The sequence below is a fragment of the Pseudochaenichthys georgianus genome, chromosome 23 (assembly GCF_902827115.2).
Source record: "Pseudochaenichthys georgianus chromosome 23, fPseGeo1.2, whole genome shotgun sequence".
Lineage (NCBI taxonomy): Eukaryota > Metazoa > Chordata > Actinopteri > Perciformes > Channichthyidae > Pseudochaenichthys > Pseudochaenichthys georgianus.
This window is the reverse complement of record NC_047525.1, coordinates 20,431,894-20,447,983: the sequence shown is the minus strand read 5'-3', so window position 1 is coordinate 20,447,983 and position 16,090 is coordinate 20,431,894. Positions and strand designations below refer to the sequence as shown.

The following is a 16,090-nucleotide window of genomic DNA, read 5'->3' as shown; positions in this document are numbered from 1 at the left end:
CATGGAAGAGAACCGGGTAGAACTCTTCAGAGTATATTTTATTGGGTGAAAGTGAGTTGCAGCTGGGTGAAATATTAAACAGTACCACTTTATAATATGGAACCTAGTATAAAAGGTTTATAAATGCAGCTTAGCTTTATAATTGCAAGGGTTGGCAGTTGGCACAGATGTATTGAGTGTAATAGAATTGGGAATCCCTCATGGGCTCCATATGTTAATTTAAGTGGTATTTGTGAAGAGTGCAGCTCCCATTGGATGCAATGCATCCTTAAATATACAGTGTATCTTTACTGTAACATACCCAAAATAAAACGTCTAATAATGTATTGGGTACAGTAAAAGTTCTAGTGTGTGGTCAGAAGATGGTCAGAAGATCAATTCATTCAGCCCAACCAAGTTGAGGGACAATTGGTGCAGCTGCAATAATAAAGCCACAGGGCAAGCCTTTTGAGCTTTCGTGTAGAGTGGCACATTTTAGATTACAAGATTTGCCTGGGTATGGTTGTCGGCCGGAGGTCACAGCACAGCAGTGGTGAAAGGCATATCACTGTTGGTTATGGATGGTCAGAAGTATCCACCTCAAGCAATTTGTCAGGTTAAAGATGAGGTATTTAAAGATCCTAACATTCCAAGGAAAATGTTCCCATAACTCAGTTCTCTGAATGGAATAACTGGAAATAACCTCACACACTGGAAGTTGTATGGTTTTGATCGGTAATTTGAAGAGTTGAGTTACAGAAAAACAGGACATCCTATCAGATTTGTGTTATTCTTGAAACCACAGTTATGCTAACTAAAGGACAATTGGTTTAGTCTGCAGCAGTCTAGGATTGATCTCCTTTTAGTAAAAACATAAACACAATTAACCACATAATCTTTATTATTCACAAATGGTCTCGTATTCTGATGGTACAACACACAATCAAAGTTGAAATAGAGTAAATATATTTGGCTGATTTGGCCCTATTATAAGGATGCCAGTTTGGTTAGTTGAAATATCTCATGAACTATTGAATAGCTTGGCAAACATTTGGTACTTCTAATTTTCACAATAGCCTCAGCTGTGCTTCTGGTTTAGTGCTTATTAGCAAATGTTACCATGCTTACAGACTAAACTGAGTGGTTGTTGTGGTGTTATACCTCGTAAATATTTGCATTATTAGCTTAGCACTGTCACTGCAAGCATGTTAGCATGCTGAAATTGTTACCCAATTCAAAATGTTTGCCAACTTATTTATTGCTAGGTAACTAATAACTCCTCAGCTGAGCTCAGAACCATAACTCAGAGATGAAAACATGGATCATGACAATGTTGCGATGAGAGACAGCCCTTGACTTGATATAGTTCATAGCCACCTCTATCACAAGGTCCCTGGGGCCAATGATAGGTTTCACCTGCCGAACCACACCTGAGTGATGACACAGATTGGGATTAGTTAGTGAAATTCAGTTTTGGGAGACTTATAAGTAAATTAAATATCTGATATATAGTTTGATATAGGTCTTCATGAAAGACACTTACCAATAATCATGCCATGGTAGGTGCGTTTTTCCACATCAAAAGATAACTGGTCATCTGTATACTGGATGTCAAAGAACACATCGGTGGCGCCAGGTACAGCAGAGTTAGCTGCTGTAACTGTCCGCAGGACAACTATTTCTGTTGGGGCAAACCAGAAAGGAGATTTTGTCTTTAAATCATTATCAATTGTTCCGTGAGTTGAAACAAGTAATTACATCTTATGCACAGCTTGGTGGGTTGAAAGTTGTATTTTTCAATGAGGCATCCATGAGGCTTCCCCATTAACCCCTTACAACATTTATGAAGTTTGGAAACCTGGGTCTACGGTTAAATCATATAATAACGAAAACAACAAAGTCATGCCTTAACTAACTAATGCACACCACTGCACACATACTAAAACCTTGCTGTACTTCCCCCTGTCTTACCCTCTGGTTCATGGAAGTCTCTGAAGGTTGGCAGAGAGAGGGAGGTGTGGGTGATGGTGTGGACAGGTTTGATATTGCAGCTGATGTCATGAGGGTGGCAGGACTTAATGCAACGCACATTAATCAAAGCATCACCACCAGATCTAAAAAGTGAGGAAATGCAGAGAAAAGGGGGATATATAAATGTGCCAAGGCAGGGAGAGAAATACATATCTTAAGAAGGGAAATCTTCACAATTTCAACCTATACAGCACTACCCAGTATTTCTAAGAAACAACTTTTAGGATTAAACAGTTAAATTGAGCAAAAAGAACCTGGCATCACCTGAATAGTCCCATAGACCTGCATGGTTAACCATGGAACGGGCACTTTAGAAAGACTCCAAACCCTGATTCCACAACCTAAAATCATGTTTGTGCCCTTTCAAATGTGACCTCAGAAACGACCACGGGAGCAGAGCTGTGTAATTAGCAGCAAGCAGGTGAGTCCAAGTCATTCCCTAAGCATGACGCCAAAACCAGAGATGGTTGTGTGGTATTCCTCACCAGGGAAATGTTACAAAGGATAGTGGGATGGTGGAAAACCAGGCACGGGTATGTAAGAATTTGATGAGGAAGAATCAGAAAAACATCAGGATCAGGATGTTGACTGAATCCGCAGCAGAATAACATTCCCAAAAGATTGTAACCCTCCAAAAAACTGACAAATAGAGATACAATCATTATTATTTCATACAACATATCACTATTTTTATATATGAAGTAATTAGTGAGGCATTTTGGAAATTAGTTTGGTGGTTATATGATCCAAAGATTTAAGAGAATGATTAGCTCATATATATAATTTTGTTGCATTTTCAATCAGCTCTATTATGTATTAAACCACAAAAACCACCGGGAGGAAAGTGGAACAGTGGAACATGTGTCTGGCTGCATTTATCCAGCTGACCAACACAGCTACTGCCCTTTTGGTATAATTTACAACAAATCAACTGATAACCACCCAATACCAACACTAAAAGCACTATTCATCATACGAGCTGTAATGCTGCTCCACCACAAATTGAGCCCCCATGTTGGCCAAGCCCCAGGTGCCCATAAATAAGTGCCACGCTTATTTTTCTTGCGATCCACTGAGGCGAGTTCTGTTTGATCCTATGGTGAGGCCACTTGGAACAGATTATAGGAAAAATTGCTTTCAACATAAAAAAATGACCACAGCGGAGGAAGCACGAGAGTAGGGGCAGAAACCATTGCCGGTATGTGTGTTTGTGCTCGAATATTAAAGAGTAAAAAGCCATTTTTATCTGTGACTCTTTTAATTCCAATCACTTAGAAAGTACACATAAAGGGAAGCTGAGGTAGAGTGAGCTGCCATCTGTACAAATTATTACAAATGAACAATCATGTCATAGTGTTAGATCCTTAATAGCTAATGAGCCCCATCTAGTGGTACAATGTCCTAATATTCTTAACATATACTATTAGAATAAATAACAAAAACGGCATTAACCTTTCTCTTGCGTTTTGGGTCAAAAGTGACCGAGTGACTTTGTTTTTTATCATAAATATTGTGTTTTTCATCCAATTGCCTCAAGACCTTGTGTTATCCTCCACACTCATCTCTGGTGGGGACGTGGGGGGCCTACAGGTGGGAGATGGACCATCTGGTGACCTGGTGTGGGGAAAATCACCTGGAGCTCAACGCCCTAAAAACAGTGGAGATGGTTGTGGACTTTAGGAAGAACGCAGCCCCACCCGCCCCCATCACTCTGTGTGACTCCCCAGTAACTGCTGTGGAGTCTTTCCGCTTCCTGGGCACCATCATCGCCCAGGACCTCAAATGGGAGCAGAACATCTGCTCCCTCATCAAAAAAGCACAGCAGAGGATGTTCTTCCTGAGGCAGCTGAAGAAATTCAACCTGCCAAAGACGATGATGGTGAACTTCTACACTTCCATCATGGAGTCCATCCTCACCTCCTCCATCACCATCTGGTACGCCGCAGCCACAGCCAAGGATAAGGGCAGGCTGCAGCGGGTCAGCCGCTCTGCAGAGAAGGTGATCGGCTGTAATCTGCCATCCCTCCACGACCTGCATGCCTTCAGGACCCTGAGGCGGGCAGGGAAGATAGTGGCCGACCCCTCCCACCCTGGACACAAACTGTTCACCCCCCTCCCCTCAGGCAGGAGACCAAAACCTCTACCCACCTGAACAGTTTCCTCCCCTCCGCTACCGGCCTCTTAAACAAGACCCGGACCCCCCGCTGACACTTTACCTCTGCCACATCATAGACTATATGCATTATATTAATGCACACAATGTTCATACTCCTTTCTGCACATATTCTTATTTCATATTTCATAGTTTATATTCTAAAATTCATTTCCAGGTAAATTACTGCTTTATTTAATTTGTATTGCTATTTCACTGTATTTTGTGACAGTGTAAAAGATTTTTTGTTTTATATTAGATTTCTTGTTTTTTATATTTTATGTATGCACCATGACATCAAGTCAAATTCCTAGTATGTGCGAACCTACCTGGCAATAAACCTGTTTCTGATTCTGATTCACGAGGCCTCTGAGTATATACAATTGATGATCACCACTAGCATTGATTTTTTCGTGATTTATTCAACAGTGAAACACTCTGACCGATGTTTTCGGTCAGAATTGACCGCCATATGAAATGAATGGGTATGAGTGTGTTATGTTCATCCTGCAGATGGAAAACATCTACACACACACACACACACACACACACACACACACACACACACACACACACACACACACACACACACACACACACACACACACACACACACACACACACACACACACACACACACACACACACACACACACACACACACACACACACACACACACACACACACACACACACACACACACACACACACACACACACACACACATTGTGCTTATGTCCCCCCACGCCTTCCAGACAAAACAATTTACTCTAAGTTACGGGAAGCTCTCACTTTCTCACGCTGTAGGATACAATGTATCACCTTCTCACAGGTGCGAGCTCTGTGCCCCTCGAGAAAGAAAAAAACTCCCACTTTCTCTCATGCAGTTATATTTGTACCTTGCTCACATTTGAGTCATTGACACAATGAGTAGGCGACTGAGAGGCTCTGGACAAATGTTTTGAACCAGATGAAGAGGAGATTGAAGAGGACGATGTCTCCAAAATTGAAGACAACAGCGATCCAGACTATGAGCCTGACCAACAGTCAACTGACCAGGAAGAGGCCCCTGAGGGAGAGGAACCCTGAATATTTATTTTTCTCTAAATGTTCATTGAGGAAAACAGTATCAGTGTCTTATTTTATATTCATCACAGTGAATGCAGTGAATGCTGAACTTGATGGGCCCACCGGTGGGTCCGGACCATATACTCTAGTTGAAAGTACACAATGAAACACTGACTTGCTTGTATCAAATCAATACATCCCATACATCATTGGAACAGGAAGAATCTCATAAGGCTAGTGACTTATCCGACCGGCCCACCTCTGTGCCGCAAGAAAATACCGCTAGTATATTGTCGACGGGGGGACGGTGGCTAGTGACTTATCCGACTGGCCCTCTTCAGTACTGGCCCATCTGGATTCGTCCCGATGGCCAGTCCGCCCCTGGTCCCTGTCGTCACTTTCCAACGCAAGGGGGGGCCCTTTAGCATCGAGTTTCAACTATCAGGGAGTCCCGACTTGCATAGAGCTCCCTGAACGACGTTGGTAATAGAAATGCTCTCCGCAGATCCATTCTCACAGCGTTTATCAACCTTTTTCTTACTCAATATCAAGCCACACTTATTGTTTTTACTTCTTTATTTTAATTGAATAATTTCGTGCTTTTGTTGCTGTCAGTTAGGGGGAGAGTACGGGGCTCAGAATACTGAAATCTGTATTGTTTCATCGTTTTTTCCTTCTAATTTTGTATTATTTTCTAAACTGTTATTTACTCAATAATAACACACAATTATCCTTGTGTTTATTTATTTTTTTGATTAATAAACACAAGTTGGAGTCCGTCAGGACCGAGGGTCGGAGCAGCTCATAGTAGTTGCTTTAGAGAATTTTACACCCGGAAGTAAGTATTCTCTCCGCTTGACAAACCCCGTGATTAGTCCTCAAGCTCTGTGATTGGATGTTTGAATGTGCGCGGAGGGTTACGCCGAGCGTCTAACAGCACTTTGAAATGGGATGGAACCATGGCAGACTGTCCAAAACTGGATTTGAACGGATCCACCCCGTCCACCCCGTCCCCCGCTCACCATCCCCAGAACTACACATGCTGGCAATTGTGTGTTTCGCAACATGTTCTATGGCACGTCTCTACTGGGAGTTGTAGTTTTAAAAGACGTTTTCGTATTTCCCATAATAAGAAGTTGCCAGTATTAAACTGTGTACATCCCTGGAGATTTAGAGGATAGGAAACACTCAAATTTAAAACATATAATTAATAAATGGGTGAAAATGGCTTGTGTCCATAATGGGCAGCATTAATATATACCCACACGCCAGCTAAGGTCAGAAGAGCTTTATTTAACAGCTGGACTTATGTTTGTGACCCCTCCTGTTGTTCATTGATAACATTACATTACATTACATTAATTGATAAGCCTGAAACATGCACTTGTCAAGGTTCAGAGGCACATTTTTCAAATATGGCAGTAGCCATCGATCATCTTAAGATAAGATATACTTTATTGATCCCAAGTTGGAACATTTGCGTTACATCAGCATGTGTAACAGTTGTAAATATGCAGTGGTGTTTATTTGTAAATCATTTAGTATAATCACACAAATTCTGTGTTTTATATTTAATAATTTTGTGTTCTTTATTTATTGAATGTTCAATACCTGACAAGGTCGGAGATGAAAAACTTGGGTCGCAGGTTCCTCAACAGTGCATTACAAGACATCTATCACAATATGTGTGTATACTTCCACCATTAAACTGTCGTATTCTGCACATTTCTTATACTATCTGCATACATCTTATATAAGAGAAGTATAATACATATGTATAATATCATTTAAAATAAGTGCTTAAACATACAGTAGTTAACATTGCAGGAAAGCAATATATTAGTACTTTGTCAGGCTTAATATTTATACCCCCAAAGCTTTTTTCTTATTCAAAAGAAGACCTTAACCTAAAGTATTCTTTAATGTTTAAATAAAGCCTTATTAGTTTGTCTGTCTGTGTCTCCTATTAATATCTAATAATAAAAATAATACAATTCAATATCAGCTGTGCACCGTTATGGTGTAAATATAGCCTATCTACCAATTGGATCAAATATAAAAGTCAACCGAATTAGTATTGATACTGCAAGGAGACGTATATTGTGAAGAGAAATTGAAGATGTTGTTTAATTGCTGATATATTTATGATCCACGTCACATATTCAGTTTCGGCGGCAGTTCTTCCTGTTTGTCCACAAGTCTTCTCATCAGGGCTCTATAAATCAAGAACTACGGCAGATGTGTAATATTTAATGCAGCCGAACCGTGTATTACAATGCCGTTATGTGATGACTTCCAAAGAGAAAAGCAAGCACACTCGGAATAAAGTATTATTTTATTTCACATCATATAAACACCATATCCCAACGTGCATTGCGGCTAAAACATCCAATCACAGAGCTTGAGGACTAATCACAGGGTTTGAGCGAAGTGGAGAGAATACTTACTTCCAGGTGTAAAATTCTCTTAAGCAACTACTATAAGCTGCTCCGACCCTCGGTCCTGTCGGACTCCAAAAGTCCGACATTATACAATCAAACAAATACATAAACACAAGGATAATTGTGTCTTATTGTTGAGTAAATAACAGTGTGGTTCAGAAAATAATACAAAATTAGAAGGACAAAACTATGAAACAATACAGATTTCAGTTTTCTGAGCCCCTGCTCTCCCCATAACTGATGGCAACAAAAGTCCTACATTATTCAATTAAAATAAAGAAGTAAAAACAATAAGTTTGGCTTGATATTGAGTACGAAAAAGGTTGATAAACGCTGTGAGAATGGATCTGCAGAGAGCATTTCGCCGCGATCCCAACTCGTCTAATACCAACGTTCAGGGAGCTCTATATGCAAGTCAATGGGACGCCCTGATAGTTGAAACTCGACGCTAAAGGGCCCCCCCTTTCGTTGGAAAGTGACAACAGGGACCCTGACATAATGTCAACATAGGCCGAGTTGGGAGTGAGAATGTGTTGGCAAAACACACCGGTCAAAAATAGTATGGGAAGGGGGATATGACCTAACGCAAGAGAAGGGTTTTAAGTGTTGAAAAAATCGATAAAAATACATCCATCTGATCTCTGCTTTCAACCGCAATTCAAATAGCAACATTGCTTAGAACTATAACCACTCAAATCCGTTACTACCAACAACAAAACTATAAGGAATAGTTTTTTTGGGGGGTTAGAGACGAATAAATGTATTGCTAAAAGTAAAAAGAGAAGATCAATACCAACCTCATGTCTGTATGTGTAATTTAAAGCAACAGGAGCCACCGAGCTTAGCTTAGCATACAGAATGGAAACAGCTAGCTTAGTTCTGATCAAAAGTAATACACAATGGCTACCAGCACCTCAAACTCTCACTAACTTTATATCTTTTTTGTAAGGTTTATGTCCTCGACAACGTCTTTTCTAGGCGCGGTGACTTTCTCGAGTATTTGTTGTACAGAGCCAGGCTAGCTGTTTCTTTATGCTAAAGTGAGCTAACCTGATGCTCGCTGCAGCTTCATTTTAAGCATAGGCTACAGACAGAGAATGCCCTCAATCCTTTTCGCTCAATACTGAGAAGAAGAATTTAGCAATACAAACAAATAGTCACTCCAGTTCATCATAAAGACTGCTGTGGTATCTTGTTCTTTTTTAGTCTTTTTTTTGCATCACTGAACAACAATTATTCATTTGCCTCTTATAAACTGTTTCGAGGGTAGATAGAAAGTTACAGCTGTGAGTCCTGCTTGAAGTAAAAGGATAGATAAAAACAAATTAAAAAAAACCTTATTAAACATGCGTAATGGGTACAAAATACATATTTTCTTTTTATTTCACAGACTTCTAATATGGAAATGTTCTTGAAGGCCGGATAGGCTGCTCGTTTGTGATAAACACCGCAATCTTAGCCATATACAGATGAGCCGTCCCGTAGCGAATCAACCTCATCTCCACGGTCAGAAAGAAGTCCCGCGGCAGGGTTAAGGTACGGCGAAGTGAGATCTCTCCTCCATGTGCATGCTGCTGCACGACAAAGTATTCTTCCTCATCTCCGGACACTATGTTGAGCAGCATTTTGTCTCCCAGCACAGAATTAGAGGGTCCCATCCGAAAGACCACAGCAGGGACGGGTGTGTTGGTTGGGAAGCTGATGTTGTAGAAGGAGATTCTCAACGGGAGCAAGAAACACGACGCAGGATCCCGCGTGAACTCGCAAGTTACTCGCTCGCAACGGCTGAAATGGGAAAAAATGAAATACTGATTGGATGGAAAGCAGAATCGGCTGCGTACATGGAACAGAGAGGAAATAATTTATGAAGGCCAGATAATAAGAAAAGAGTGTTGAAAGCGTCCAGAGCAGTCCAGACAAACTCAGGAAATTAGAAAAAGGGTGTAAAAGATACAACGTATTCTTAAAACTAAACTACAGAGAAGTAAGATGCATCATGCTCAACTAGGGACGGTGAACCATTCATTACCAAAGCTTGTCATTACCAAGAAACCATCAGCTCTTACCCCTGTGCTGCTTGCCGGAAGTTTTGCGGACATGCAAAAAACAGACAGCGAAATCCTCCCTGGATGTTGAAGCAGCTTTCGGAGACAGAACAAGTATGGATCCCCGTGGAACATTCATCAATGTCTGAAAACAAGCAAAGGTTAATAAAAAAACCCATTTACAATTCAGTTATCGTTGACCAAAGCTTCATCGACTGACCTTGGCACGTGCGTCCATTGTGTGCGAGTGTGTAGCCTGTAGGAGGGCAGGTACAGTAAAAACTTCCCGGGGCGTTGGAGCAGCGGTAGGAACACACGTGACCTCCAGTAGGCAGAGCACACTCATCGATATCTGAGAGCGGGAAATGGTATAATCTGGTTAGAAGAACTTATTTTATGTGACATGTGATCACTCTCTTGTTGGTTTTGTTGCCTCACCAAGAACCAGGAAGTCAAACCGTACCTTCACAAGCTATCCCATCGATGTCACTCAGCTGGTAACCACGGCGACAGTAGCACTGGTATGAGCCGTAAACATTTGCACACTCCTGGCTGCAAGGGTTGGCTTCACACTCATTGACATCTGTTAGCAGGAACAGAGTTTAAAAAATACATTCGGAAAGACTATGACACAATTTAGGTTTTTACATCAGCCATAATGTATATCCCCAACATAAGTCTTAGGAAATGACTGAAATTAAGAGATTTTACCTTCACAGCTTCTACCGTCGGGGGTCAGTTGGAAGCCAATGGTGCAGCTGCACTTGTAGGACCCCTCTGTGTTCTCACACTTGTGGGCGCAGAGTTGAGCAGGATAATGCCTGCATTCATTGATATCTGAACAACACAGGGGGCGGTGAATCTCAGAGTCTGAGGCCTCTTTCACACACTTGCAGGTAATACTTGGATAACCTTCAGCCAAGCATCGCTCATGATTTTTACTTTTCACAGATGCACTTATTTTACGAACAATTATGCCTTTTACAGTAATTCAACACTTCGACGCCCCTTTTCCTATAAAGTTAGATACCGTTATTAATCAGCTGTAAGTTTTAGTTTGTTTGAACTTAGGGTTAGGGTTAGGAACTTAAATTGATTATAGTCTATTATCAATTCAGGTTAAGAAACTAGTGTTGCGCTTGCATCCTATTTTAAAGGCATTTCTTTTTATACTCTACTAAAATGCTACAAAAAAAGGGTTTGATTCTATTAATTTTGTCTTTTTTATTGCACTTTGGCAGCAGATTCCTGTGTAGCTTCAGATCTCAGTTGTCTTATTAGTAAGCCTCATTTATACTTTTGTAGCAACACTATTTTTATATAATGGCAAAGAAAGGGTTCAGAATCTTTTCTTTTTTCCCTATGTCATATGTGGCAGCACTGTTCAATGTTTCTTGAAAACATTACCCACTGTAGTGACGTGTGAATAAACTCCAACTCTGTATCAACAACACTGTTGTGTAACTTCAGTTAAATACTTGTAGTGTATGTGTGTAGATTAGAAAGAGGTATAAAAGTATTCCTCGTACAAAGGTCAGTTTTATACAAGTAGAAGTGTGTATTTACCTGGTAGTAGGCTGTCTACCAGTAGCTCTCGGTTCAAAAAAGGTTGGGCACCCCTGATCTAGGGCAACCAAAGGGACTAGAATAGCAGTTCTTTCTCCTCTACTCACTTCATACAAACACGTGAAAATACAAGATTTCATAGCTGATATGCATACAATTTTATAGTTGAAACAAAAATAAAGTGAGTGAATTTGCACCGTACCTTCACACAGCTTGGAGATACTGTTGAAGATGAAGCCATTTCTGCATTCACAGCGGTACGTGCCAACTAGATTGACACAACCATGGACGCCGCAAACAATCCCTGTACGACACTCATCCACATCTGTAACATGAAGAGGGGAAAATACACGTATGAAAAAAGAACATCAATGTGGCAGCAAAAAAACCATATTGGATAATTTTTTATGCCAGAATCCACCTTCACACCGCGTGCCGTCCTCAATCAGATGATAGCCTCGTCCACAGGGGATTTTGTTCCTGCGACATGTGTAAGAGCCCTCTGTGTTGTTACAGGTCTCGCCAGGCAGGCATGGACTGGCGTAGGCAACACACTCGTTGAAATCTGAAGAGAACATTACATTAAGACAGCTACATTTTTATCTGAGGAATGTTTTGACCTTGTGACACTAAACTGACCGTTACAGTTGCCCACAGCGTCCTGAATGTAACCGATCGGGCAACTCTCCTTCGGGTAGCAGCGGAAAGAGCCTTCAGTGTTGTTGCACACAAAGTCTGGTCCACAGTTATGGAAGCCCAAAGCACACTCGTCTATGTCTGGAACAAGCAAAGAGGAGATAACGATAGAAGCAATACTGAAATACTGAACTCTAAGACAATCTCTTGGTATGAATAAACAAAAGTGTTAGGATTAGAAAGGATTTTATTTTTACCGTGGCAATCGTTGTCGTTTCTGAGTTCATACCCGGTGCCACAGCTGGTTTCCCTCTGACAGCGAAAGGAACCCTCTGTGTTAATGCAGACTTGGCCGGAGACGCAGTTGTGATTGTCAGTCAGACACTCGTTAGAATCTAAAAAATAAGAAAAGAAGTGCATTTAGTTTGTTCAGTTTATTGCACTTTATACTAAGTGCAGGAAGAGGCAGAAAACCCAGTGTGGGGATTGAAACCTCCACCTAATTAATACTACAATTCACAATGTATTAGGGAAACTAAACTATGACAAACTATTGGAACAACAAATCGTAAAAACAACAATAAAATAAGAATTTAATGCAAAAGAAAAAATCCTATTGATTACAATTCATCCTGAAAAGTGATTGTGAATATTGTAATACATTTCTTTTAAATAATAATTCAAATAATAGTTGTCGAGAAATGTCAGTATGGGCCGATAAACAGACTGAAACATTGAACAGTTGAAATCACTTATTTTCTAAGAAATAAAGCCGGGTTTTTGTTTAGATTACTTACCCACACAACTCACACCATCATTTTGCAGTTGATAACCATCAAGGCATGCACATGTGCCGTTCCCTACACACAACAGTGAGCAATTGGAGTCTGAAATCAGGGGAGAGACACGTGACGAAATAGATGTTACAGTGTGTCATACATCACTAAAATAATTTTAGAAATGAATGTGCCAAACCTCTACAGCCATTCGATCCCTCTGGCGGCATGGTGGTAAAATTGGCTACAGGCTTTTCTGTGACTGGAGGTATGGATATAAAGCATAATTAAAACTCAATAGCTTCAAAGGTCAACTCAAAGAATGGTTAAGAAACAAACAGACGTGCGAGCACCTCTAAATGCACTTTAACAAAGGGGTATCTCCTCTTGCACTTTATGTATCTCTTGTATCTTCTCTTGCACTTTATATGTCGTTGCTGCTATATTGTATTACCATGTCATAAATACTTGTGTATGCTGCTCTTGCTCTTTTGCACTTTTTGCATATCATGTATTTTGTTTTTGCTATCTTTGTAAAATGTAATTTTCTTAAATGTTTTATTTGAGGGACTGCGGATGGAAATTAGCTTAAAGCTAAATCTGGCACTGTTACGCTTGACACATTTTAATGTTTTAAGTGTTCATTACTGTGCATTGTCCCTGCTAAATAAACAAATAAAAATATGATTTTATTAATGGTAAATTCCCCAAAAAACTACAATCCACAAATACAGTTCAAAATGAATGTTTTTGCAGCTCTATCCTTCCCACACATTTGGTTGTATTTTCACTTAAAGCCAGCTAGGCGACAAAAGCCACCACCAGACACAACACTAGTTGGCCCTGAGTCACCATTTGGCAAGGTGTCTCCAGATTAGCCTGGCGAGTACCGCTGTATCCCAGGGATCTGCTCCACAGCTGCCACAACAAGGCCATGTATCCAGTTTATTAGAAGAGGGCTCTGCCTCTAGTGACGCTACCAATTTTCAATTACTGTTTGTCAGCAGGATACAGAAAAACTAGTTGGAGGGGCGAATAATCCATTAAAAGATGTCGAGGGGACGGAATCAAAGGGAGGATGGAATTACTTTTGATAAATTGCCTTAAAATGATAACCAATAACTCATCATCTGTTGGGGCTGATGAATAAACCCAAAATATTTAAGTTTGAAGATAAAAAAAAGATGGGATTGTACCCACTATTGGCATATCTGAGCGAACTGTGGTTGAGTTGCATTGCTGGTAATGTAGGCCCAAAGCTTTTAAAAGGAATACAAAATGTGAGATCTTTGGCTCTGCTGTATCAATTGTGATCCTTAGAGAAACCAAAACTGTCCATCCTGAGCCTTCTGCAGAAGGTAATGGGTCCCCCAAAAAAGCCATAAAGTGTCTAAATGTCTAAAATAAGTCTGAATAATAAGTTATCCGTTTTTGTTCAGATCATCTGCAATCAAATTAAAGGTCTAAAAAGCAAATGGGAGTTTTTCCTACCTAACTGTAAGTCATTTGGCACCTAGTGTGTGTAAATGGAAGGTACTGATTATTTTTGAATGTCCCACACAGCCAGGATAGCTCTTCTTTCATGATAAGACAGAGTGGAGCTAATCAAAAGATTGTTAAGATCTATTACCTGTTTGTTTGGGTTCATCCGCTAAATTTATGCCACAGCAGCTTTTAGCCGTGTGCGTACACTGCCTCTCCAGAGACAAACCCTGGAGCTCGCAGCTGGACGCCTGGCTCGCTATCATCAGGCCAAGCAGACAACAGTCACAACACATCTGAACAGGAGAAAGAGGGGGGGGGGGGGTGGAGAAAGCAGTCGTAAAGTAGGAATCTTATCTCGATACTGTCAGGAAAACAATTCCCACTATGTATTGACTTATAAGGTGTGTTGTGAGAACAAGGAGACATGTAAAGGTCGAAGATATTGACATTAGGAAGGACCTTCGAGATCTTGGTTTCCCAGGGTCCTCCTGAGAAGAAGGGCCACTCACAGGCCCCTTGCTCCTTGGCCATTTCCATGCCTTTGTCACAGAATTGGTCTCCTGCTGCTGCTGCACAGCACTGCTCCTGGGTGATCCTGCAGAAAAACGACAGAAATGTACCAAATCCAGAACAAAACGCACCCTTTTCTCTTCGGCTGGATAAGGAGCATGTGAAGAAATGCTTGCTATTGATTGACATACTGACTGGAATTGGATTTATGATGTAATTCGTTGCAATTTAGTTTAAAAAATGCCTAATTTATCCATGATCAAAAGTCTTCTCTCCTCTGCGATTGTCCCCTCCACTGACCTCAATGTGCTCACCAGGTGTTTCTCTATGTTATCAATCACCACTTCCATGTATTTACAGTCAAATAGGGCCCTTTGGTGTTAAAAATGCTCCAGGGGGGCATTTTACGCCTGTACTTATGTAGTTACTTGTTGACATGATTTGGGGCTTCATACCCTGGGGGTGTTTCCTGCTTTTAAACATACCTTGCAAATTGTGGCTTAGCCTGTACAGGAAACACACATTTCCACACAGTTTGAAGACTTTTGTGATGCATTCAGACCCCAAATACCCAAAGGAAAGCTTTTTTAACGGTTAAATACACACAAACTTCACATTCCTTCTGTGCTGACCCTTGCTTGGTCATATTTCTAACATTCTCCTTTGACAAACCAGGTGTTGCTTTACCTGCAGGTGTGGGAGATGGAGATGGAGATGAGGGGGAGGATTGTACAGTCATGTCCTTCCAGGTACCGATCCATCCCATACTGACAGCACTCCCGTAAAGTAGCCTGAACATCTAAGGATTAGAAATACACAAGAGGCATTATTAAGAAAACAAATATAGCTGCCCCTGATGAAAGTCAGATTTAATTAAATTTAACGTGGCGAAAAAATGCTTGGATATCTCCATTTTGGTGTGTTAAAAGTAACACACCAAAACATAATCAAATTGTGTTACCTTGTCCATGCAGAACTCCGTACAGAAAAAAACTAAGTATGGTCCAAAGTGCCCATGGAGTGACATTTAGATGTTTTCCTCCCATATCCTCTTAATGTCACGGTTATAATAAATGAATGGACTGATCGGCGAGCGAATGAATGACAGCGGTGGACGGTGTGTGTGTGTGTGTGTGAGTGAGTGTGTGTGTGAAAGCTCTCTGTGAAGAACATCTGAGGCGACACGGGGGCGGGGTGGATGGAGCTGTGTCAGAGCTACTGAATAATTCAAACACGGCCGATATTGGATTTATTTGTGTCGAAATTGTCCAAAGTACATGTTGACTGGGAAGAAAAAGTGAAGTTTTAGAAAAGTCGGTAAAAACAAGTCTATAAACCCCCTAAACATGTAGTAAAAAGGAAGAAAAATACAATTATACAAAATAAAGTGTCATAAATAT

The 16,090-nt window shown here is 40.7% G+C and overlaps 1 protein-coding gene across 2 annotated transcripts; it reads right to left on the bottom strand.

Moving 5' to 3' along the window:
- Positions 1-870: 870 nt before the first annotated feature.
- On the bottom strand, positions 871-15,823 carry LOC117468298 (fibulin-1-like). 2 transcript variants are annotated; one of them, XM_034112337.2, is made up of 17 exons: positions 15,652-15,823; positions 15,378-15,489; positions 14,640-14,775; positions 14,326-14,473; positions 12,895-12,957; positions 12,717-12,806; positions 12,177-12,314; positions 11,923-12,060; positions 11,705-11,848; positions 11,486-11,608; positions 10,429-10,554; positions 10,181-10,300; positions 9,938-10,069; positions 9,739-9,862; positions 1,951-2,093; positions 1,523-1,660; positions 871-1,409 (listed from the first exon to the last, which is right to left on the bottom strand). In XM_034112337.2, exons 1-17 carry the CDS (start codon positions 15,734-15,736, stop codon positions 1,270-1,272), a joined length of 2,100 nt encoding a protein of 699 aa, XP_033968228.1. In that variant the 5' UTR covers positions 15,737-15,823; the 3' UTR covers positions 871-1,269. The 2 variants fall into 2 exon arrangements, with proteins under 2 accessions (XP_033968228.1, XP_033968229.1); XM_034112338.2 differs by lacking the exons at positions 871-1,409; positions 1,523-1,660; positions 1,951-2,093 and adding an exon at positions 7,585-9,457.
- Between the last annotated feature and the right edge of the window lie 267 nt (positions 15,824-16,090).